General features: G+C 39.4%; 1 protein-coding gene across 4 annotated transcripts in view; it reads right to left on the bottom strand.

Moving 5' to 3' along the window:
- Positions 1-26967, bottom strand: part of casz1 (castor zinc finger 1) — a 217920-nt gene that overhangs the window by 87393 nt on the left and 103560 nt on the right. For 2 of the 4 annotated variants that reach the window (XM_044123095.1, XM_044123087.1), the window contains exon 1: positions 6224-6635. The exons of the other annotated variants lie outside the window; for them this stretch is intronic. Coding sequence is in view for 1 of the 2 variants with exons in the window: in XM_044123087.1 (XP_043979022.1) it covers positions 6224-6272 (49 nt within the window). In the remaining variant the exon portion in view is untranslated. Of the gene's footprint in view, positions 1-6223; positions 6636-26967 lie in introns of those variants that run through there. 4 annotated transcript variants of the gene reach the window in all.

The following is a 26967-nucleotide window of genomic DNA, read 5'->3' as shown; positions in this document are numbered from 1 at the left end:
GGGGAGGGGGTTCCAATATTGTCCAAACAATAAGTGGTTATTTTACTCTGTAGATCAGGTGGTGCTGTTATGGACATGACACTTTGGGCACAGAGTAGGAGAGATAAAGCTTTTACCGTGGCCCTGCTCCGGTTTTATTGTCATTTTGTGATTGCATATCAGAACAATTAAAAGTTAGTCCAAGATATCTATCAACTTTGCTCGTTTTTTATTCCTCCCGCGCTTGAGAGGGAAGATAATTTACACCACTTGCAATGCAACGTGTCAACAATAATGCAAGGGAAAAGATGACATTTAGACGCCCTGCTGAGAAACGTTTTATAGAGTCTCCACAACTTTCATCAAGTTTAATGCTTTAGTTATCTCTCAGAAAAAGAAATGGAAAAAGGACAAAAAACCTTTATATAGAGATGGTTGCTTTCTGGCTATCATAAACTGTGACCTAGACATAAATTGAGGGAGTCCAACTTCGTGCCAAATATAGAAAATTCCGGCACAATAGGGGGAACAGGTGCTGAGGACCCGCAAAAAGTGACGAAGCGGGAGAGCCGGGTGTCTGCTGAATGCCAAATAAGGCATTGAGGCACGCTGCGCCAACAAGGCACTAACAACCAACCCCGATGTGATTCTCTGAGTCTGATGAGTGTCACAGATTTTTTGCAACAAAAATCCTCAGTTCAGACACTCTTCGGCGTCTCCAAGAGCAATAACTGAACAAGAGAAAACAAGCAGCAAATTTTATGCATTACTCATTTCTCCACTCCTTTCAAAAGTATGTCCAATTGACGGCACAGGCTTTGGCACTCCTGAAAATATGCACAAAAACCTCTCAACCTAGCCCTTAATCATTCAAATCGTCTGGTTTAACCTGTATTTGGGCATTTTATCCTGGCAACACCTTTCCAACACAACATCGAATCGAATTCTTTCACTTTTTGCTGATGACTTTCTCATAAATTTGTCGGAGAGAGGAGCGACAACTGCTGGTACAGAACAACTCTTGTTGAAAGGGAGGGAGAAAAAGAGATTGTCAGCCGACCCAGCCTCATCCTAACACACACGCGCTAGCGCACTAGCAGCACGCGCACAAACACACACACACACACACACACACACACTCCTGCAGAGAAACCTACGGTACACACTCTAGCATCAGACCGCTCGCATGTTGCAGGGAGCTCTCTCCTCTCCTTGCCCGGAGAAACAAACTCTGCAAATACGCGGGGTGAAAATCCTCAAAAGGGCGCCCAGAACAGACAGCAAAAAGGCTAAGCCCGGGCTCGGAAACTGCCAACTGTTCTGTTAACAGCCTCTTAACAGGTGTGGGCTCTAGAACCATGTAATCCTATCAAGTTACAGAGTTTTAAAAAAAGGGAAGAAATCCGACAAACTGCACGCTCCTAAACTCTCCCCCCCCCATCCCTCCTTCTCTTTTCTTCATCCTTCCCCCCACCTCCTCCTCTCCTCTCTTTCTGTTGTGACAGAAGTGAACAGCTGGGCTTCAGATTTATCATGTACAGACAGTAATTATTGCTGGTGCTGCCTGCTACCGACCCAAGTGAATAGAATGTCACATGAAAAAAAATAAATAAAAAAATCATGCATGCACATATATATATACGGCAGGAGGGGAGCTGAAGTTAAAACGTGCCAGCATGGGAAGATGTGTGGCGCTAAAGGCAGCCTTTAAACGTCATAACCGTTTACCTTTTTAGTTGAAAAAATAAAAATAAAAATAATCAAGTTTCTGCACAGGTTTTACAAAGATGAATCTGTAATCAGAATAAGTCAATTCAGGTTTGAACAGTTTATTTCATGTCTGTCTCCAAGGTTTTTATTATGACAAATACAGAAAGAGCTTTTTTTGTGTGTTTTCACAAAAATAATAAAGATTAAATGACTCTCAAGTTGTGCTTATTTTTTTTTTCACTGTAGGATTATCTATCCCAGGTTTTACCAGTATAAGTATTTAAAATTTGGGGTTAAAAATAAAAACGGCAGTCTCGTGTCACTCCCCGACACAGTTTTGCCCTGGACGAAGAGCCATTTTGGCCATATTACAAACAACTTCTCAACGCTCCTGTTTGCAGTCAAGTACATTCGAAGACAGACATTATTGGCTCTCTGGCTAAACGCTACAAGTATTTTGTCAGACATGGCATAGGTTGGAAAAAAATGAAAGGTTCTCATGGTGTTTTTTTTCTCAAGTCTTGAATTCCTGTCAAAGAAAAGGTGGTAGAGAAGTGAAACTGAGAAATGTACACGGCACCAAAGTGAGAAGGCAGATTTGCTCCAACACCCACTACTCTCTATCCTTTTTATTTAAGCTTTTTTTTTTTTTCTTTATCACCCGGGTATGATTAACTAAACTTTCCAAGATGAAAAGAAAAAAACAAGGGAAAGTTGCTGATATTGGACCACACAAGGTGTCTCTGTTGTTATCTGCTATGCGTCTGACCCCACCTGCCGTATTTATCCCCGAGATAAGCAGGTCAGCAGATAAAGCATTCTGTTATTAACAATGCCAATCATTTCCTGCTTTCTTTCCCATGAAAGTCTCATCCGAATGCCCGCTTTGCCCACGTATGGGCTGTTTTCACACCTTAAAGCCCCCTCCGCCACATTTAAAAGGATTAGACGCCACATTTTGTGCCGGCTTAATGTCTCTTTCAGCCGGTCTAATAAGTGCGCCTCGATAAGCGAAGCATGCAAATTCATTCATGGCCAGTTGAGACCGTGCTTTCAGACAAACGTCTTAAAGTCTTCCTCTCTGCTAATTACCTCTTCATTTTCCCCTTTTTTCTCCCCTCTCTTATAAAGCATATCGACTACTAGAGATTATTCTACTCCCTGATTTTTGCATGAAATTATAATTTCATATGTGAGATAGGGTTATGGAGTCGAAAAGGGATAAAGTTGCAGGACACTTTTCTTTCAACTCCACACACACCGAGTAACTTACTGGAGTTTGTTGAGACTTTAAATATAATAAAATGTTTTCCCATGTCATGTAAAAATAGGATTTTATTTTTTTTCAGGGGGTTTAGGTTAATTATTTATTAATTTAACAAATCTGCATGATCCACAATAATAAAAACTTAAGTAGTTATATTTTAGATAATAAAGCCAACAAAGACCCCGGGTGCAACCTGTTTATCATTCTGGAATATTTCTTCACCAAGTATTAATTAGGCCATTACTCCAGATTGGTGACGGGGAGCTTTGAGGTTTTAATTAGGTGCTGGCCACTGCATGAGTGCACAGGAGTGAAGAAAGGGGGTGGTGATGCCTCTTGCCTCGCTCCTGGCCCATATCAAGTACCCCCCTGAACACTTCCGCCGCGACACGAAGCATGGGCAGGCCACGTGCATCTGTAGTTTATTTGATCATTTGATCTGTGATGTTTCCTCTTTCTGCCGTGCCCCCTCCCTGCCCGACCCCCCAAAAAAAAGGACCAGTTGGAGCGATTTGGGTATAAAAGACGGGGGTTAAGGTAATTATGTTGTTGGGGAACGGGGGGAAGAGAGCTGCGTCTGATGATGCAGCTTGTGTTCAGTCAAGATACACACACACACACACACACGCACCTCCCTGCCCTCATCTGCTACGTGTGTGTGCTCCCCTCCTTGTCTACCCATATCACTCTGCAAAACCAGACACACACACGCACACACCCCAACACACACAAAGCCTGCGTAACATCAATCAAATACTCACAGCGTAGGCCCATAAAACTACACAAACACACAGCCTACCTTTTGCTCCCGCATCTTAACACTTTGCAGATCAGGGCAGCTTAGTTTCTATATGTTAAAAGTATTGATTCATTTTAAAATAATCACTTCTAGTATTTCTTTTTCATATTAAAATATAAAGCTAAAACATTTATAGCCACTGCTCTGTTATCACATAATTCTAAAAAAAAATACATATTCAGTTAGAATATGCAATGAAATATATATATATATATTTTTTTCCTTCAAACAAGGTGCTAAATAAGTAAAAGCCTGAGTGTTTTTCCTCGGTTGACGAGGCGATACTAATCACCTTGTTGCTGAGAAGCAGTCTTCCCTGACAAGGCTCCTTAGAATATGAGGATCTCCCAGGAGGAACCGGCACCAAAGAGGTTAAAGACAATGACTCGCGTTTTATTTTTCTGCCCCCCACCCCCGTTCCCCGTTCTTTTTCCAAACGTCGTCCTGTTAAATTTATTTCAAAACTCTGTTAATCTGCTGTACACAACATTTCCATTAGCCCGGCCCGGCCCCCTAATAAAAATTCCGGGCTAGTTTAATTAAAAAATGTAAATTTACTGTCATCCAAGGAGCAGCAGAAAGAGGAGTGCAACAGCATATTTTATTGCTTAAGACATCAAATTGATTCAGGTTATTGCTAAATTGTGATAAAAGGTTATTGAGGCCCTTCAGACCTGGGCTTGTTTTTTTCTCACCCGGTTCTTTTTTTTTTTTTTTTCTTTTTTGTGGAGGGCCGTAAACGATGGAGAGGTGCCACAAAGGGGTTAATGAGACAAGTTAGTGAGGGAAAAAGGCAATCAACATTATGACTCATACGAGAGCCAAAAAACATTTTCCAAGCCCACAAAAAGTTTGAAATTAAGGTGTGTCTCGATAACAGTTGAACTTGTTTGGTATATCAGTGGAAGAAGCAGGACACCTTAAATAGCACAAATAGCGCGGCATCTGTGGTGATGGGAACCTGCTGTACGCCGTCTCTACTCTGACTTTTATTTAAGACGACACAGGTTTTGAGTTTTGTTTTTCCACCTAATTTGACGTGGACAAGCCAATGCGGCAGCAAGGTTTCAAGTAAATTTTTAAAAAGTGATAAAAATTTAATCTTGAGAGGGCAAGTAAATTAAAAACAAACTGTCATAACTAAAAGTCTGGAGTAATACTACTTAAATAAATTACTGTTGAATATTTCAAATATTTCAAATGTATATAATTTGTGCAGCTTTAAACACTAAAATCCTATTTACAAAAATAACCAGTATCATTTATTGTAATAGCAAAAATGTGCATCACATTGAAAGTAGTTCATATGACTCATTTTATCAACAGGGCAGATGAAGTGAAAGAGAGCTAAAATAAGAAGGTCTCGATTAAACTTACAAAAGAAGTGTAAGGACACACCACACATTAATGCTACCTTAAAATGCGAGTTATTTTAAAACATGCACACACACACACACGCATGCAGGCGTACACACACTTATCCAAAATGCTCATCCTAGTGCCTCGGAGCAAGAGGAATGACGCTTACAAAGTGTAATCCAGTTACAACGGGACAAGTACATCTTTCTAAGAGTACGCACTCTTAGAAAAAGGGGCAGCTGGCAAATTGAACATTTTAAAAACATAATTACCTGTTGTACAGGTACTTTTCCCGCACATAAATTTTAAATGTCAACTGTTTTTGTTAAAACTGTTTCATCTGAACTGCAGTGCATTTTGATTTACTGTTAATATAACAACACTAATTAGTGGCAGCTGAAAGGTGCAAGCTCTCCTTTACATGTGTGGCAACATAAAGAGCACAACAGTTTGTTTGCTTTGTCCCCTTGGCAACAAACCCTCAGGCCATTCAGGCTGCCCTTATGGCACTGCCAGCGTCTCTGTGGGTCAATGCGATCGTACCTGTATTTTATACTTCTGAGTTATTTTTTCTAAATTAAAGGGAGATGAAGAGTCAGGGGAAAATGGAGGAAAATAATTTTTATAAATAGAAATAATAATAATAATAATAATAATAGTAATAATAAAATGAAAGCCAAAAAGAAAACACGCTTCACAGGCAGTTATACCAGTCCCAGGGTAAACAGGCACCCTGACGGGAGAAAATGAAACTTGCTTTGTGAACTTTCCTCACATGTGTGTTGTATGTCTCACGCCATCACGAGCCGTGTGCTGGAAAAACGGCCACTTATTTTTGATATTGCAGTCACCTTTGGGTGCTGTCAAAGAGCTATAAATAAGGGTGTTGGGAGACCTGGGTAAACGTACAGCGCTGGTACATTGTTTAATCATGAACAGTTTCCTCTCTCTCTCTCTCTCCCTCTCTTGCTTTCTCTCTCTCTGTAAGTCTCTCTTTCTGTATATTTAACCAGAGATTTTTTTTAAAAAAAGGGCACACCTTAAACTGTTGGCTAATAAAACACATCTGACAAAATAAAGAGAGAAGAAAAATGAAGAAGAGTACTCACCATATTCAGGGAAGTCGAAGTTAAATCCTCTCAGACATGTAACTTTCATAATATTACTCAAACTCTTGTTAGAAAGTCATTCAGGTGGCTGCTGGCGGAGGGGGGAAATAAAGCGAAAAAGTAACTAGATGAAAAAAAAGAAGGGTTCCTTCAATCAAGCACTAAACTCCTTGACATGTAATCTGTCAATAGTTTGTTGCTGAGATAATGCCGGCTGCCACGAGCGGATTTGATTGGCAGCTTACGTTCTGGCCCCTCCTTCCTGTGGTTTGACGAGGAGGGGGGTGAAAGAATATGGAGCCTCCCCCTTCCCTGCTCTTGCTCTCTGTTGCGCTCTCTCTCTCTCTCTCCCATACATACACACACAACCTCTCACACACACGCAGCTCGAGCTGTCGGTGATGTTGTCTGAATAGGCTGATAGGAAATTATGGCAGAGGAACTGGAGCAGTTTTTTTTCTCCCTCCCTCAGTGGGCTGGCCTTTCCATCTTTGTGGTCTTCTAGCCTTTCAACTCTCTTGGGGTGGAGCCACCGCTGCCTCTATTCAAATGAGGGGAGAGCTACACATTGCTAAAAAAAAAAAATTCAAAAAAAGGGTGAGGAGGAGGGTAAATTAGAAATTTAATAAAGCATATCATGGCTCCTTTTTTGTAAATTTGAAGTTTTTAAAGTAACACTGCAAGTGCAAAAGCAGAAGTAAGAATGTGTTATTTTTATTCACGTTGCAAGAAGTGTAGGTGAAAGGAAAATTCTGAACGATTCTCAAACTTCTTGCAAAAACATAACTTCATTCAAAGCAAATAACTCTTTCACTTCTCTCCCAAAACAGGGATCCTCACTGTTTCGGTGCTTTAAAGCTGCTCTCCTTTACAAAGAGAGAGCGGCTCTTTCTCCTCACCTCCACTGTGATAAGCTATCAGTTTTCATTGTAATTTCAGGTGAAATGATAAATGACGGCCGTTACCAGGTGACAATGAATACTTTATAAGACAAACCCCTTATTTGCCTGGCAGTTTCTTCCGCAGTGGCATGCAAAGCGCCTCTGAACCATTTGTACATAAACCCCATGTACTGTAAACATGGCGCCGTGTCAAGAATGTGGCATTTATAGAGTGACAGAAAATAGAAAGAAACTCTGGACTTTTAAAAGTGACGTCAAATTTCTGTATTTTCGAAGCAGAGTTGTTGTTTTTTATTTTCTTCAACCACTAAAGGTGTGGTGTATGTAGCATTTATGGGTTACGAAAAAGAGGAAACGAACAACTTTATGGCTGTGAACCATAATACAGAGATACACAATCATGGCTTCAGTTCCTGTCAAAGGAGTGCAAAGTATGTACAGTACATAAAAAACAGGTTTTGGCTGATTCTGAAATTATGATGACTCATCTTGTTTAATGGTGAAAAAAAAACCTTTTGTCTCCACCTTCTTTACCCACATAAAGGAAAAATGTCCCTAAAAGAGTTTCTGTCAGGCTCCACCCTTGCTCTAACATTGTACTGTAAATAATACTTCAGTTTTGTTTTTTGGTTTGTTTGTTTTACAAAAGCCCAGTTAAACTTGAATTGTTTTGTTCTACATGACAGATTCTGGTAAAAAATAAAATAAAATAAAATAAATAATTCAACCTCTGTTTAACCAGAAAACACCCGTTGAGATTAAAAATCACCCTTAGAAACACAATTAAATGCTTGCAATTTTTAAAAAAGGAAAATGAATAATTTGTGAACATATTCAGCACAAATAGCCTGAATTAAGTATTTAGTTTTGAAGATTTGTGAATCTATTTTCAAATCTGGAGCAAACCCAAATGAAATGCTGACATAGACTTACTGCAGAGCGACGTCACGGACGTCTGCTCCCCTCTCTGCCTCCTTCAGGAGAGCTCCATTGCTCTATCCAAGTAGAGCATGAAATGCGTAAAAATCACAGAGGTGACTATAAACAGTCGAAACAAGTTGTTGTGTGCTAGTAGATAGAGGTGCCAGAACAAAGATTAGCAGTTGCAGCAGAAGCTTTTATAGTTTCAAAAGAAAGGGTGAAAAGCTATGTTTTGGTAGGGCTCAGATTTAATGGATTGATTGCAGTTCTTAAACTGGAGAAAAAGGCATTGTTCTTTTAACTGCATCCTTCTTAGTTCCCTAATTTCTGACACAGTGGTGACACTGGTGTACACACTCCAGCTCTCTAGTTGGCAGTAATGTACCTGCAGTTTGTTTGCAAAACAGATAAAAATTCACAGGATGTGTTTATGATTGCAGGATTTGAAGACTACAATATTACCTGAACATGTTGCTGCAGGTAGGATGAAAATATTAGCATTTGCTACAAACAGTCCAGAATAAACCAGAAGTTCAAAGTTTTAGCTGTTTAAGATCAAGTAGAGGTCATAGCTATGCAGTAGAATTTAATTTATCTAAAAACCTTAGTGTTTTGTCTATGATGGTAATGTTTGATTTAAAAACATGTGAAAAAGGATAAAACAACAAAGGTTTTAATTAAGTAATCAAGTGTCCTAATTGGCTACAGAGGAACCACACATGCCACTGTGCATCAGGATTTTATCAACATAGTCACCAACGTTGCTTTATCAGCTGTTAGATTAGAGAATACATAAAAAAAAAAATCTAGTAAATATTTATTTAGTTGTTTTTTTTGTTTCCTTTTGTCGGGGAATCTTGGGCTGTTGGTGGAGGCAACTTAGGATCTGGATTTAAATTTCCTGTGCTATTTTATAAGGTGCCCGTGAATGAATACCTGCAAATGTTTTTAAAAAGTTAATATTTTTTACATTTGAAATAGAAAAAAAAGAAAAAAAGTAGATATTTGCTATTGAGGCATAGTTAAATAGCCAACATTTAGGAGTGTTAAGCAAACAATATTTCAGCTCCCATTATGAAATCAGTAAAATACAATTACAAAATGCGTTCAATTGAAGCGCATTTGCCAGAATAAATTGAACAAACAACCTTTAAGCAGGTATTAAACATAATTGTCATTCACCCCTATATTTCTGTATTATATATATATATATATCAACAGTCTGATGTAATATTATAATTGTAAATGTCATATTTGTTTTAAACTGTAAGAGGAAAATTATCATAATTAACAGAAATAAAGACTTTCAAATACCCATCTGTGAGTAATTCATCTATATAATGTGTTTCGCTTAGTGATAAAGTTCCTGAAATGAATGTGCCTTTTAGTAATATTCTAATTTATTGAATATTTGCTGGTCTGGAGCTCCTATTTATGTCCTTTCTAGCAACCTTACTAGTAACCTTACTTAGGGTTTGTTCAGGGTTACCCATATAAAACAGTGATCTGTATATCAAGCGGTTTCCAGTGTTGTCTGATGTCCTAAGCAGTGTGATATTTGTTCCAGCATGTATAGCTATATATCGCTCTATATATCTCTCTATATATCTCTCTATATATAGAGAGAGATTTTATAGCCATCGTTCTGTGTACCTGCAGTTTTACATACAGTATTTGCGTGTTGCAACAAGCTCCGTTTGCAATTTAAAGGCCAAACTACAATCAGCAAATAAAGCTCAGTCAGAAGCAACCCTGTGATGACTCTAAACATAGCGCCTCCTGTTCATACACAGACTAAAAACACTTTATTGCGATAGTATATGGAAAGTAAAGATAAAAATACAATGGATCTATAAAAACAGGTCCTGTTCAGACAAACACGGATATTCTGAAAAAGCTTTTTGCTACCTTTGCAATGACTGTCTTTATACAGAGATTTTGGTGATAACATTTTATTCATTTTCTGAAAGTGAGATATTTAGTGACATTTGTGGATTCATTTGGTCTCGATAAGTACAAAGGTCTGCCTTGTGCATAAAAACTACCACTTTCTGAGCTGGAAGCTGCAACAACAGTGGAGTCTTTTTAAAGGGAGGGTATTATGTATTTTCCAGTCACATAGTCCCATTTTACAACACAATGAAGCAACTATGTTACCTTCAGTTGTTATAAACATGCTGCATTTAAGAAACATAACTTAAAGGAAATTAGATTTTGCATTACAGCTGCATCTGAGTCCTTAAAATCAGCCTGTCTCTTTAAGAAGCTCTTTAAGAAGCAAAGCTTTCTGACGCTGCCCCTTTAGCAGGTCATCACAACAATGTTCCTCCTTAATGCTGTTAAAAACAGTTTTTAGAAGCGCTGGACTAAGAATTAGTTTGTATGTTAAGCTCAGTCAGATGTTTGTTGTTGCTGCTGCTAGTTTAGTGAAGCTGTGAGGGGCGGGGGTGCTCTGTGGGGCTCCAAGGAGGAAATTCAAGGAGTTCTCCAACATGCAGCCTGTTAGGTTCATGTTTTATGAGAAAATAATATAGCATTTTTTTAAAAGCTCAAAAAAGTTGATTCTACGTGATACCATCCAACTCCCTTTATGAGAGATTCTCGTCTATCTTTTGCAATGATTGTGTATCAAATAAACGTCAAACTTAAGTTGATGCAAATGACAGAGGAAAAAGTTGAAAAGGTCAAAGACAAGAGGAGATATGACATCTACAACTGGGTCCAGCACCGCTTTAGCCGTGTCAGTATCTTTTCCTGGAATTTTGACATTGTTCATGTTAAATTTGTCAACCCCCTACTGATGCTGAAAAGGTAGCATTTTTGATGGGATTTCAAGACACTGTGTAAATATAATGGGGGAAAAAATATCCGGAGCATCAGCTGTAATTTACAACAAAGGTTTATCGAGATTGAAAAACTCTGGTGTGCAGTTTGAATAGTTTCCATACATTTCCACTGCAGGAAGAGGGGGTGTGCTGTCCATGCACTGCAGCCCTCTGGCCCCTGAGCTGCCATCTTCAGGGGTGAAACCATTACTTTTCAAATGAAAGCTGTGGGGATTTTCGTTTGATGTGGTCTGAGGGCATCGTGCTGTGCATGCGGGAGAATGTAGAGGGCAAGGTGGAGCGCGTGTGCATGAGTGTGTGCATGCGCTACAGTGCACGTGACATAGTAGGGGTACATCAGTCAAAGGGCCTCTGGGCCAGACGTTCGGCTGCCCCTGACAGTGCACTCCAGGAGGGGCTAGTCAGTCTGCAGGGCCGACTCCGAGTCTTCCATTCCCTGGGACAAAAGCCGTGGCCCAGTTGAAAGATGTGAATTCAGTGGCTTTTGTGCCCAAAGCCCAGAGACATGCCGAGTGAGAAATCTGACCTTTGCTGAAAGTCAGAATGTGTTTTTGAACCCCTCTTGCTGTTTCTGGCAGTTTGGGGCAAGAAGTGAGAGAACGAATAGGAGGGAGTGGGTGTGAGATGGTATGGGATGGTGGTCGTATTTTATCCATCAGCACCTACACGTGGTGTGTGTTTGCGTGTGTGTGTGTGTGTGTGTGTGCGTGCGTGCGCGTGTGTGAATGTATGTGTGAGATGAGAAATTAGACAAAAGAAGCAGCACCTACTAGAGTCTCTAACTGTGAAAACAACAAATTAATAGAGTTTGTGTTTATTCTTCATCTTTGCTGTCATGTGGTGTGAAACAGGCAGGAAATTGAACGTGTAAAAGCTTAATTCTGCAGCAGAGCCTTTCAGAGTGGGACTCCACAAGAGTTCAGCCTAATGTCAGTCGAGGTTGTCTGGGATGAGGAATATTATTCCTTCTCACGTCTGTTTATGATTTGGTTTATTATTTATTTTTGGAGTCGAGTCAGGAGATGAATATTAAAATTACACACAACCGAGGCCCAAACAATGGCAACAAAACGGCACATTTCGATGATTTGAGGATTACAATTTGCATTAGCCATAGTGATGGTGCCGAGTTGTCCATTTGATTTTCCTAACTACTGTCTAGATGTGTTTTGTATGCTTATGCCCGCACTTTTGCACAGTCCAACTATAGATGCACGCTGAGAAACAATTAAAACTGAGTTTGTATGAAGCAAAAGGTGTATTTATATGTCAACGTAATTCCTTTTTTTTTTTTTTGCGCTGATGGTTCATGAATCACAATCCAGGACGTTGCAGGAGTTTGCTGAGAGCAGAGATTTTGGCAGATAGAGCAGGCTTATGTTTTTCAGTCATACATTTTTCTTGACACTGCTTTCATCCCCCGGCCGTAATCATCATATCTCCCCCATTGCTCTCCCGGATGCAGACATCCATAATGCAATCTTCCTAATTTTGATCCCTTGCAATCTGGTTTTAAAAGGGAGGAAGAAAAAAAAGAGGGGGGGACTTATTCTGAAGGCTCGCTTGGTAATCATTTTAGACAGATAGCCTTTCCCATCGCAGATGAGCAAATATTTGTAAACCAGCTATCTAATGGAAAATTATAGTGAAATTAGAGTGAAATTCATGACGGCAAAATCCGATTATCTGTAATTCTATTATGCCATCTTAGCCCACACAGCATATTTTTGTAGAGTTTTTTTTTTACCATAAATACCTATGCCAGGGGTCCTGCTAATCAAATAAAATTGAAATTCATCTTCCCATTAAATTCAATTAGCCGCAATTTCTAAAGCCTAACAAAGATTTTAATTACTAAATTATAAAATTCTCCCTAGCCAAATTGGGGATAGAAAAAGTGCATCCCCGCATCTGAAAAACAAACCCATGAAAGGAAATTGTTGATCAAAAAAGATATCCAGGGGAAAATAACATTAGGGAGAGCGCTGGGGCCCTTATTCAGCGAGTCTGGGTGGAGAGTGACGTGTGCCAAGCGCTAGGCTCCTGGGCTAGAGGAAATGAACTTAGCTGAGGTTCTCTTTGTCTCTAAATGTCTGCCCTCAGAGTTATTACGCCGTAATTGACTAATTGACACCTTAATTTCATTTATGGGGCTCCTGTGTTCATAAAGCAACCTCTGGGTGGGGCAGTGGTCTTGAGCGGAAGCAGAGAAGTTGACATCCAGGACACCAGGTAGGGCCTTAGGCCTTCAGCTCTGTCTCTTGCAGATGACGATTATGTATTTGATTATGAAATGGTCAGGAAGAACACACTGACTTAGCAGAGGCTTAAGGAGCATCTTACAGTACTTGGATGTTTAAATCCCTCCTGATGCATGCTGATAGGTAATAATGATGCATGTTCAGCCTAACAATCTGCCACCGCAGACAGGAATGACCTCCTTCAGGGTCAGAGGAGTTTATTTTTAGGAAGAGAGTTTCTTAAAACCTCGAATGGAGGATAAAGTAAACACTGGCCCTGGATCAAATCGCCCCTTTGCCAATTACTGCTCCCACTTTGTACACACTCATTATTTCATGTATCCTACCAGGGTACTTAAATGATTGCATATTATTTTATTTCTCTTTCTAACTATGAATATGTAGTAAATTATGGAAAGAAATAAACATAAAATGCTCAAATTTCTCCTATCATTATAATTATTTTAATATGTTTTCTGAAAATTGTCTATTTCCACCTGGTTCCAGTGATCATGGCTCAGATCCCATTTGGGCAAGTTGACCTAATAACTTCTACTTAACTTACTCAGGAACTTTAGTGAGTTAACTACAACTCCTTCAGTTAATGTTGGTTTTATTTGGCTCTGGCATTTGAGTCGATTCAGTTTACTTTTGACCTGCAGTTAACCTAAATTTAATTGATTTCACACAATTGTTTATACAATAGTCATTGTTATAAAAATTGGCACTAGATCTGTGCTTTTCAAGCTATAAGTTATTAACTGTTCATTTTTATAAATAAGTTGGTAGTGGACAAGGTAACAAGACGGTTTTGATTTGGATTCCCTAAACATACTGCAGTAAAACTGTTTCACAAGCAGATTTTTTCTGGGTTTGTGGGAAAAGTTAATGTTGGGTTTAATGTCTTGGCTCTTTGCTGCCCTGCATCATGAGCCTTATAGTATTGTCACAACATAATAACAGCCTAATTCCCTGGCTGGAACTAAAATACATGCATCTTTTTATGCTGCCAGTGCATTAAAGAAGAAATAAAAAACATCAATAGAAAAAGGAAGAGCAGTGCAACTTTAAAACGACATAAAGCTCTATTATAAAAAATCTGGAAATACTAAAAGGATGTATTATATATTTTCCAGGGACCTAGTGCTATTCTCCACAATGCTTCTTCAAGCTGTCCATTTATGCCATTTATAACTATTCTCAGGAGTTCACCAGGTTCCACCAAGTGTTTACCAGTTGCTGCTGCTGCTAGTCTGGAGGAGCTGAGTGGGGTAGGTGCGTGGAGAAATGTCCTTTGGGGCGGGACTTAAACTCCGAGCATTTCTCAAACATTTATAAATGAGCCAAACCAACACTCCAGGTATATGGCATATTTACAAACAGGTGCTACAGGGGTATGAACATAAACTAACAAAGAAGAAGATGTTGTAGTACCTTAAAATTCAACCACTGTAACCGTCCACTTATGGACACTGTCTAGTCAGATAATCACCTGACTAGATGTAGTCAGGTGGATACCTGACTAGTCACTAGTTGATTTAATCAGACTAAATCATACCACCAGTATTACTTTCAGTTTCAACCACCCAGTATGTCGTGGTGAGTGGATGGCAAAGTGTGAGATAAAGAGAAGGTTTTATTGGCTCATTGCAGCGATGTTTGAGTTGCGTTGATGAGACAGCAAGGTGGACATATAGAGTATATGTGGTGATACACACTCCAAAACATCCACAGTGGCTCGGCTTGGACTATGTTATCAAATAAGTAATAAGATCATCTAACCTGGTCTTCCAACGTGACCTGCCTTTTGTAATTAAGTGACAGATGAAATAAAATTATTAAAATTGCAAAGGACCCGCACTTGATGTTTGCTGTTTTTGCTGTGAATGGTGCCTAGGAACTATTGCTGACTACACTGAGTAGAGTTTGTTGTGTAGTAAAGTAGTTGAGCAAAGAAAGGCTGCTAACAGGACAGCTTTGGGGTCTCAGGTCAGCTGTCAGGTTGGTTTCCCAGCCACCCCCTGCTCCTTACCAGTGGGCCACTAAAATAACAGCTCAGCACCCTCTGTAGACTACAAAGCTCCATCTGAAAAGGCACCTGCTGCTGTTATTCACTTTAGCCCCTTTGGCAGCTCAATCTGTCTATTTAAAGGACACGTAGGAGAGAAAGACTGACTGGGAAATGATGAATTATTTAAGCATGATGTCTAATTGTTTCAAGGCGGACATCTTGTTTTTAGAGAGGAAAGCTTGGGGGTGGATATGTGAGAGGGAGGGGGAGAGCTTGCCCTGAAGAGGTCTGTGTACTGTGTCGCACTTGAAGTGGCCCCGTAAATATGACCAAACTGAAACTTTAATCTGCTTTTTCCCCGTCCAAGCTGGCTGGGTATTAAAGATAATCTTTTTTGTGTGTCATATGGTGGGAGATATAGATGGAGCTAATTTTTTAGAGACAAATCTGATATTTGTCAACTGGTTGAAAAAAACCTGGGGATTTTCTCCTAATCCTCCCTAGGATATGAAGGCGCGTTAACAGCAAAATGCAGATGGTGTTCTGTGCACGGAGAGTACCCAGCACTCAGCGCAGTGCATATGGAAAGGCGCAGCTATCCTCGCCAGGGCTCAGCACAACCTGCAGATAGCAAACTCCCCACCCCAACACCACCACATTCAATTAATGAGCCACTCATGGAAGCAAAGGCATGTTAGTTTATTCCAAAGCGCAAACTTTGCTAAATACATTTCTTGGTTGTTTCTCTTTACTTTTTTTTTGTTGTTTCTTTGCTGACATAACATCCTTCCAGGCTATGCTCATCAAATATTCAGTTGCAACTCGATTCCAATAAGGAAAAGAAAACAAATTATAAATAAAATGGAGGCATAAATCTTTCAGGATCCTAATTCTAACTTTCCCTCAGAGTGTTTCTGTCTTTATTTTGTCACATTAAGCAGTTTTGCTTTCCGTTCCCACTGCTAGGCGTGGCTGAATTTAACACTGGTGGAAAGAGCCCTTTATTCTTCTGCTCTCTTGTTTTGGAACACTCTGCATTTTGTGGTGTCGCTGCTTTTATGCACAATTATCACTTGTGTAACTTCTGGTTTGGTTTTTATGAGAGATAGAACAATAAAATCTATGTGATGTTCCACTTGGAGGTTGCAGAGGGACTGTCGTAACCCTGCACTTGCCCTGTCAAATATAGCTCCGACGTTACTACAGCCAGTCACCGCAGTGATGCAAAGCGGCTCTCATCGCCTTATCTTATCCAGTATTTAAAAGACGATGTTTTCTCCAGTCATTTTAGCACCCGAATGCAACATGGCAGAATCTTCTAGACGCATTCCACGACTGCTTTGTGGCTTTGCATTACATTTGACAATGTATTGATAGCCCCTCTGGAGCTGTGAGGTCAAACATACCTGGAGCCGCAAAGGAAGCAAAACGAGCTCAAAATCTTACCTGAGGTGGACATATGGTGCGCGTAATAAGGCAGTGCACATCACAATATTGTGTTGAAGGGCTTAAGGATGTGCACTTCTAAACCTATTACTGAATTTATAACTACGAGTATCAGGGTTGACAGAATGGGACAGAGCAGATTAATGTCAGGAGGACAGTGAAGACGCTGACGGCATAAAAGCTAAAACAGTTGCAGGGGGACAAACTATCCGACCTGCAAACTCTGGATAAATCAAGCTTCTGTCTCTGTACTCATAAATCACAATAGTTTTACAATGTAGAATTAGCGTCATCTAGCTCCGTCCACATTGCTACCCCTGGTAAAGAGGTGAAAAATGTATTAAAAATAAAAGCCTGTTTATAACAGAAGAGAACAGAATAGGAATAATTTATTTATTGTACTCAGTGCGGAAATTTAGCCGTGCCATCATGAAAGTGACAGGCAAACGCAGGCATGCCGATTCACCTCAAGATGAAAAAGTGAAATCAAAAAGAAAAGAGAGACTCTATAATAAAGGCAAAATAACAAAAATAAATTTTAAAAAGTGTGCAGTTAATAAGAAATTTGGTTCCCTGGAGCACTTTTACAACTTTGGGATTCTGGCCCATGTTGCAAACAGTTTGGCCACCAGTGGTGTAACAGCTACTGGGAGGAAGGATCTGCAGTAACACTCTATTGTGCCCCAGAGGATGCAGCAGTCTGCCACTGGAGGAGCTCTCCAATTAACAACAGCTGGGAGACATCTTCCAACAGAGATGTTATTTAGTTTGGTCTCCCACCACCTGCACTGGATAAAGAGGGCATCTTAGGACAGAGCTGGCCTTCATGATAAGCTTATCTAGCCGCTTCCTCTCCACTGTAAATAAGCTCCATCACGGAAGATGGCTGATGAACCACAGAGTCCAAAAATATCTGGAGCGCCCCAATGAACTCCAAGAGACCTCAGCCTCCTCAGAAGGTAGAGTCTGTATTGCTTTAAATGCTTTAAAGCATACCATAGACTGCAACTGCTGTTGTTTTTTGTTAGTTTGTTTAGGGTTTTAAAATTTTTTTTGTGATTGATGTTTTGTTTTTTTTACTCTATGGTATTACACTGGGAAAACTAAATTAGGTTTATGTGCTTTGTCATATTTATACCCCAGGTAAGCCAGAAGTCACTGATGACTGATTAAATCACTGAGTACAACTTCAAAAAGCAAAATAAAACCAAACTGATTCAGTTACATTTTGTTATTTATTGGAACATTTAGGAATAATTTTGTAAAATTAATAACAAAAGCAAAAAAAGTATTTTCTAACATCTGTATTTTTTCACTGCAGAAATGTGCGCATATTAAATGCTAGATTTTTCTGAACTGATCAGTATGAAATGACACAAAATAAATCAAAATTATGGGGTTTTACACATTCCTATCCAGTATAAAAATGGAAATGGAGGGTGCTGTGTGTCATTGTGCTAATTTTACAAAATAAATGAAAATTGGCAAAAAAAAAAAAATAACTCAAGAGTTTTAATCACTCTCCCTCCTCAATATTTACATGCAACAGGCATGGAAGCTGTAACAGTCTGCCGTGTGCGTGTGTTTGTTTTGCACAAGATGAAGCTGCTGTCTATTGATTAGCCCCGCTACAGAAAAAAAAATGACATTATACGCACTGTAAAATTCAGCATTTTTTTAACCTTCAGCGATGCTTGTCATTTGCTTGTAAAATAAATATATAAATATACACCAGGAGGAAGACAAGGGGGGAGAGAAAAAAAAATCACTAAAGCTCTTTTGCTGTAATTGGCTGAATAGCAAGGGCAGCAGAAAATTTACAGGCAGACAACAGTGTGAAGGGGACTCGGTCACAATGCAAAAAAAAAACAAAAAACTATGCCCTCAGCACCAGCAAGGGAGCGAGTCTACCAGCCAGCACGGGGAAGAGGAAAGGAACTGTCTAGGTGGCTGTCGGGCATATCTTAACTACCACAATGCACTTGTCTCCCCCCTGGCTTTGCTGGTAAGCTGCAGATCAGAGTCCATTTTCTGGACAAGTAAAGTAAATAACCTGAGTGAGCGTGCAGAAGACAGTGACAGGGAAAGAGAAATCCCCCAAAGTCACAGTGGTGACACTCTACTAAATCCAATCAAACTGAGGAGAGAGAGGGAGAGGAGGAAGGAGGGAGGAAGAGATCCTCTTTGGTTCCTGTGAGTGTGTGTGCGTGTGTGTGTGTGTGTCCAACAGCATTGATGCAATAACACCTCATTCAGTGTTTAGCCCTTCTCAAAGGACAGGCAGGGATAACACTTTAAACCCTGTGGCTTTATCTCCTGCAGATCTTCCATAAAATGCCAATCCAGGGAACCGGGGCCATGTGACTACCATGTAGGTCAGGGCAGACGGGGGGTAGAGAGAGTGGGAGGTGGAAGGAGAGGTGCCGGGTGGGGGAGGATTGGAGTTTTCTAATGGAACTGTTGAAAATAGCAAGCGGTAACCAGATTAGAACAATTAGCATTAAGTCCTCAAGACGATGCAGATCAGAGAAAGATGGAGAATTTAAAACAGAACAGAGAAAACAGGAAATACACAAGTTATAAGTAGAAAAACAAATTAAAGAGAAGTTATGGCAAAAGAATATAGTTCCATACAAACATATTCACCCCTGTGAAACTTTATGTCATTTCTACATGTTACAGCAAAATCTGCAGTATGATTCACTTGAATTTTATATGACAGGCCTATAGCAGAATTATGTATTATGTATAGTATTACAATTATGTTTAGGGTTGTTGTGGTGCTGGAAGATCACAATATTCTGTTGCAGTGTTTAACAGGTTTTCTAACAGCATTGCAACATATTTATCTGTCTTCACATCAGCTCTTGCTTCACAGTCCATGCTCATGAAACAGGGCACATATATATTGTGCATTCTAAATGGCTCTAGCCAAACTACAAATTGGTCTTGGTTGTTTTAATTGCCACTTACCCATAAAGACCTGATTTGTGAAGTTTACAACTAAGAGTTGTATTTTCGGGAGATTCTCCTACCTGAGAATCTGGTTCTGAAGTTCCTCCAGATTTACCATTGGCCTCTTCACTGAGTTTTCTCCTAGCCAGGCCTCTAACTTTATGTGGATATTTATAACTTTATGTGGATATTCATAACTTTATGTGGATATTCATAACTTTATGTGGATATTCATGTCTTGGTAGAATAAAGCTCGGTGAGATGTTTAAAAATTGAAAATTTATTTTATAAGCTAAGCCTGATCTCAACCTCATCCCAGCTTGCATAAAAGGCAGTTAAAAAAGGCAAACAGGGTAACAAAGCACTGAATGCAAAGGCATGCCACACTTTTCAGATTTCACTTTTGAAAACGTTTGCCAGTGTCATTATGGACTTCCTTGTTCGGATCGTTCGCATAATATCCAAATAAAGCCTCTTGAAGTTTGTGGTTGAAACGTGATGACGTATGTATGTTCAACATACATACACATGTATGTATGTTGAACTGTTCTGAAGTTTCTGAAGGCTGTTATTGTTTTAGACACATCTAAGATCTGTTTGTTAATAATCAATAAGACACCTAAGTATCTTCTTATCTTTGCTGTAAGAAGCAGCAAAGATAAGCCTGCTTCTTACAACCTTATCCATAAGTTTGAAAAGTCTGTGTCGTTAATGGAAGAAACCTTCTCCTCCATAGCATTAGTCAATAATTAAACAGATGTACGACCAATGAACTGAAATATATTCCTTAAGTGTCACAATTTATTTTATCTGTGGGTAAAGTCTATCTCTGTGCACCCAGCTGATGATAAACTAAATTAATGGTGATCACTGAGCATAACTAGATCTGTTGTGCAACTACTTAACCCACTTATCGCTAACTGTGCAAAACACCTGCCTCATTATATAATAGGTTGTTTTTTTTTACCAACACCGTGTGAGACAAAGGAGTAAAAACTTTACAGTGTTAGGAAGTATCGTGACCTTATAGCAAGTCCACAAATTCAATACACTCTCCATCTTGCCTCCAAATCTTGGGTTTCTATGAAAGCGTTTTCTGGCGAACGAGTTGATCGTTATCCATGACATTTTCAGAATACAGAAATATGTCAATATTCTGAAGCTCGATTCGCTTCTATAATTGAGCTAAGGGGCCCTTAGTTTCCATATGCTGAGGGCACAGAGAATCCCAGGGGAATACCAGTGATGCTTGATTGAATACAAAAGATGGACGGGATTAGGGCTGGTGTTGCTGAGTGACCTTGACTTATTTTATGACCCTCACCCTCAGTTAATCACACGATTCTGCTCTGTTCAATAAAACTCAAGTACCAAAAGATTTTGCCCAAATGGTGAGTGCGTTTCCTCCCAGGCATCTGCATTTCTATACAGCTTCCTACCAGCTCTGTGCAACCTGGCCTCAATCAAACTCAAAGGCACCATCCCTGTGAAAACAGTATTGATCAAAACCCAGCATCTATCCATGCATAAGAGCTTGTTTCCATTGATTTTTCCTATTTGTGCTAGAAAAAAAAAAAAACTATAATAGAGTTGATATGAATTACAGGGTATTTTGCTTCAGTTCATGAACACAAACCAGATAGCGTCAACCGTTTCCACAGAAACGGGATAACAGTTTTTGGTCTGTTTTGCAGCAATCGATCATTTTAATTTATTTAAAGGATTTACACAGAGCTGGCCTGCAGACGCCACAAGCAAGAGCAACTGGGCGGTCCACGGCGTAAACATGCGTGTATCTGAAAATGTTTGCAGATGACCAGCAACGTTTCATTCCATTTCGAATAAATTACATCTTGCCTCGCCACTAATGTGTAGCTGCACGGTAGATAATACTTGTTGTTGTTGTCTAAATGCAGGTTGCCTCCATGTTTTTATTTTTGCAAAACTCTATCAGCACCTTAAATTACTGTAATAAAACGCGTAAAACACATAAAAAATTGCTTTGCAAAAGTTGCAGCCCACCTCTGCATCTCTTTAAACTCTCCCAGTTGCCAGGTTATGTGAAAAGATTTGCTGTCTCTAATTCCCAAGCTCAAGGCTGATCAGTGTTATTCAACTGACACTTCCCCTAAAGCCTTCTGACATTAAGCCTTTATAAGACAGTTATGGGTATTACATTGGTCTTGCAACATAAACTACTTTTTATTCCTTTACTATTGTGTTTAAATATAACAGCTACAGCAACAGATTAAAGTCAATAGGCTACCTCCGACCTTGTTAACAGGCTATTATTGCATTGTTATCCTTGGAGTGTCTTCTGTAGGTTTTAAGCTCGGGGGCCTTAATATTATTGAAGCAGCTAAGGTGCAGTGTAACTCTGGAATATACTAGTAATGCCTGTTTAAATTTATTTCAAAGTCCCTCCTCATTCATATCATTCTGGGCCAGGAGAACTCATAATAATAAAGCAATATGAGCAAACTCGCTCTTTATTATTCAGAGGGAAAATCGCAGAGAAAATCCAACTAACACACCCCCTTAAACCAAAACAGAGTATTGTAAAGCGGGTAAAGAGATTAAAGTCCATGCCATGCTAAATCGCAGGCTTACCTTGTCACTAAAGCTTATTTATGCTGACCCCTCAAAACTATGTGCTGTAAATAAATAAAATGAGCTTTGAATTGTATCCCGCTTTATTGCAATGATTTTACTCCATGTTCGGTTTGACACACCCAAAGATAAAGTTATTCACTCCAACTTGAATGCACTGGTTACAAAGTGAGATTGTTGTAAGTATTGGTCAAATTGATTTTGTGTCAAAATATTTCTATTTTGTGATAAGTTTGAATGTGAGATGCCTGTCTCAAATCAAAGGCAGCTGGATTTTCTCCCAGTTTTTTCTAAAGTTTCAACACCTATCCGGGAGTCGATGTCAACTCGGGAGGCTCGCGGTTCAGCAGCTTCAAGTTCGGAGCTGCTGCTTTTTAAGCACATGGTGGCTAGGTTTGCAATCAGCCAAGACCTTTGGGGGTATATTGCCACTAGTCAAAGTGGCAGTATACCCCACTTAAATCAGTGTGAATAGACTAAATTATTGTTGCAGTTTGAAGATTCTCAGTTTATACAAATATCCATCTCAATCACACTAACATGACATGCTGAACTTTATGATTTGATAAAGAACTGATAAAGAAGAGATTTTCTTTACTACCCAACACAGCTAATACTCAGAAAATGTATCATTCACCAGACAACTTCATTATCTGGATTTCTAAGAAAGAAAAGCAACTATCTTACTTGAGACAGCAACATGTTTTTGGTTACTTCAAAAGAAGAGACTTTTGAAAATTGTTTTCCAAAAACTGCAACAACTGCAAAGTTGGTCAACTGGTGAACCAACTTTGCAGTTGATCACCGGTGGCAACAGCAGAAAGAAAGGCAAAGTTTTCTTCATTGACTTCCTTTAATATTTTGACAAAAGACTTAAGAGTCAGAATTTTTATATGAGAACACTTTGACTCACTCACCACACAAGCTTTTTGAGGCATCTTAAAACCATTTGTATTTGTTCGAGGACTTATTGGGCAACAGTGGAGGAGGAAACAGTGTTGCCTCCTTCATTCATGACTCACCTAATCTCAAACACTTGCTCGCAGAAACAGATAAGTCACCTGTGGATGATTTCCGGTACCCACAAACCACCTTTTCTCTTAATCTGAGACGATCGTTACACATAGACGCTTTCCTTTAGAAAGCTCTGCAAAAGCTGTATTTCCTGCAGCATTTCTCAGAAAATACAATCTACCAAAATGAGCTGCTGGTCATCTTCAACTCTCCAATATTCAGTCTACCCTGTGCTTATCCATCACTTGGTGGCTTGGCTCACCACAAAACAGGACAGGTCCAAACTACAATGAACAATCAGGTCTGCAGAGAAGATCATCAGGCCTGACCTTCCCTCCATCCAGGACTTGTGCAGGTCTGGGGGTCTCTGCAAACCTCACACATTCTGGACATAAACTTTTACCTTCAGGTCAGTGCTGCAATTTGCAAAAACTAGCCTCCATAGAGACAGATTCTTCTCACAGGTTGTCACTCTTATCAACACTTAGCAGCCAGTCAAGTCCGGGCATCCTGTGTAGTTATAAAATGAATGCCGTCAGACAGCGGATTAATTTTTTTAAATCAATTTTTGCACGTTTTATATATATTCTAAAATGTTGTATTTACGTTTCTTATGTAAATCGACATTTTTAGCACACCCCTACAAACTACTTTTTTAAAGCAGTGCTTTTCAAAGTGTGTTCTGCGCCCCCATATCAAGTGGTTCTACACACACCTAAAGCAGGAATGAATGGATGAATGGAACATCAAGCATAACGGCAGCAAAATGTTTACAGATATAAAAGCAACATTGCAGTTTGAGGAGGTGCACAATATCTCATAGCAGTCATATGCCAACCTAAGCATCATGTTGTTGCTTCATGATTGATGAAAGATAAAGACATTACACAACAAATAGGTAACAACTACTCTGGAATATTATAAAAACTCACTGGAAAACATTTTTAAATACATGTTTGAATGTAAGTCAGGAAAAGTAAGGGACCCTGAAATGGAAAATGTGCAGGAACCTTGTAAATAGTTGGAACAAATAAATCTACAAGTGATAAAATGCAGATTTCTTTTTATGTTCTGACTTGTTCCATTTGCTTGGCCAGCTCATTTCAAAAGAAATTTAGTCACAGGGCAGAAATCAAAAAACAATCAAATCTGTGTTTAACTCAACTGGCAACATATCGGTGCAACACTAGCTTTCACCAGAGGTTTTATAACCTAAACGTAAAGCTCAGCGAAACTGAAGGCACCGCAAACAGGTTTGAAGTGCATGTCTTTTATTTTGTATCATAAAAATCTGTTTTATTGACTATCGAGAATTACACAAACTTTCACGTAAGTTTCCAACCTGTCAATGTTTTAAAAACATTGACTTTTATCCTCTTGATTTGCTTGGAACAATACAAAAAAAATTTAAGAAAAAAAATAAACACCCTGGATTCATGGAGAAAGTTTCTTTCAATCTCAATCTCCCCCTATCTAGATCTTTGGATGGAAAAATAACATGACGCTCCATCTTTCAAAGATGTACTTTTCCTAAAGCATTGTTGATTGCCCTGTGTCCATTACTTGGAGGGATTATGATAATATTCCACATTGTGCTCGGCATGATGCACAGGAAATTCAATACTCAAAAGGTTAATGCAATCAATTAGGATGACAAAGGAGTAAAGTAAAACCCTCCTGCTCGTGGAAAAAAAGAGACAGGAGAAGAGAGAGGGAGAAAAGGTATTGAAAGCTTGAATGAATGCAGAAAGAAAAGAGGCACTTGAAACGACAGAAAAATGGCATTTATTCAGCACGTATCATCCAAGGCTGACTAAACGGGACACACACAAAGTGAGCACAAAAAGGAAGAAAAAAATACCTCTTAGATACTGAATTGCACCATTCAGCAGTTGGTCAGTGGTAATTGAACAGAACAGGAGCAATATTTTTGTTTGAAGGTAATCAGATACCTGAGCCAAGGAAGAAATGGCCAGTACCAGAGGCTGAACATCGATTCATAAAGCTCGTAATGTTCTATGGACTTTTCCCTCCACTCTGAGTCAAGTTTTGTCTCCTTACTCAAATCCCACATGCATTGTTGCATCGGCTGAATATTAACAGCACAACAACGGCGTATAGGAACGATATCTTTTGTTATTTAGATAGATGTTACAACGGCATACAACACAAAGGAGCCTCATCATTGTAGATAAATGGATAAACTTGGTTGGCGGTATTGAGCTCTACAGCCATTGTAATAATCCATATTACCTTTTCAGCCTCACACTGTCAAAATGCTGATGTATTAATCACATTTCTGCAATCCTCCGTGGCTAATGGTGATGTTATGAGGAGTCAGGGTGGCAATATTTCTCCGACGTCTTGCAACGCCTATTTTCTGCCGATAAGTTGTGCAAGGAGAAAAGCCTAAAACCTCGTAATCCACTTAGGTAAGGCAGCAGACTTACCTACCTCTGCACACAGACAGCCTCATAAATCTGCTGCACCTTTTGCATTCTTAAAAGACTGTAAATAAGCGGCGGAATCCGTCAACCCGCTTTGTTTGTACCAATGAAGACATGTTGCACAAGTCAAAAAAAAGAAAAAAAGAAAGAAAACAGTACAGGCACAAGCCCTAACACGTACTCTGTCTGCCTGTCTGTGAGTCTGATTTACCTCAGGAGGAGCAAAGAAAAAAAAAAGAAAATCAAGAAATACAGAATTGTAACTGAGCTTTTTTCTCCTATGTCTTGAATAATAAAGTTTAGAATGGATAGTCGCTTTTTCATTCTGCACATCAGTTCCTTTGTGGCCAAATAATGTGTAAACAACAGGCAACACAAGCCATGCTTAGGACGTAACCAGGGCTTAATGTCTTCACACCAAAATTCTGTTTTTCTCTTTTATTTAAGGCGCACAACTCTGTAATTTGACCTACATCACATTTTTCTGTTTGGGCATTTTCAGGTCCAGCGGCCACGTCGCAGAAACAATGAGCCGGATCGGGCTTTGAAGTCGGCCCCCAATGAAAGTGGAGCGACTGACACATGAAATGCCCTCACAGCTGGGCTGCCCCCAGTCAAAAGAAAAACAAATACTATGACTGAGAGGGGGACACGCCGCTCCTGTCTGAGCTTCCTAAGGCCCTGAGCCACCGCCGGGAGGTGGGCTTTCACGATATGCCGGTAATGATGGATGGATTGGGAAGAAAGTCTATTCACATGGAGATGTTACATCATAAATATTTACACAGGGCTGCCGTTTCCATGTAAAAGCCTCTGCTGTGACACACTGGAAAAATCCAATGGACCAAAATAAGTGCAGGAGAATGAAAACAGCAGAAAAGCAGCCAAGTGCTCATTTTGGAGCGTGTGCAACAGTCGGTGATACAACAATACTAATCTGAGTTTATGAGTTGGTGTTTTTCTCAGTGAGACAAATTATTTTTTCTACAGCAGACTGTGAGCTGTATTTACTTTTATGCCTGACTGAATAAACTGCTGTGTTACAGAATCACTGGACCTCTTTGAACAAATCCTGAATACCAAAACACTAAAAAGGCAGTTTGACTTTGAATTAGCAACATTTATTTTCCATTGTGATTGAGATCTACGAATGGAAAACAAAATAGAAATGGGATGGTAGATCCACCTCATGAGCCAAAAAAAGACTTCACAAAAATATTTTGCAGATTATATACTACATTTCAAAGAATTTGTAAAAAAAAATGTCCAGGTTTTTGATCAGTCTGTGTATGGAAAGTTTTTATGCTTTTCTATTACTAATGTTGTCTTATATCAAACAATGCCAGAAAATG

The sequence above is a fragment of the Gambusia affinis genome, linkage group LG01 (assembly GCF_019740435.1).
Source record: "Gambusia affinis linkage group LG01, SWU_Gaff_1.0, whole genome shotgun sequence".
NCBI classification, from domain to species: domain Eukaryota; kingdom Metazoa; phylum Chordata; class Actinopteri; order Cyprinodontiformes; family Poeciliidae; genus Gambusia; species Gambusia affinis.
This window is presented reverse-complemented; position numbering and strand designations above follow the sequence as displayed.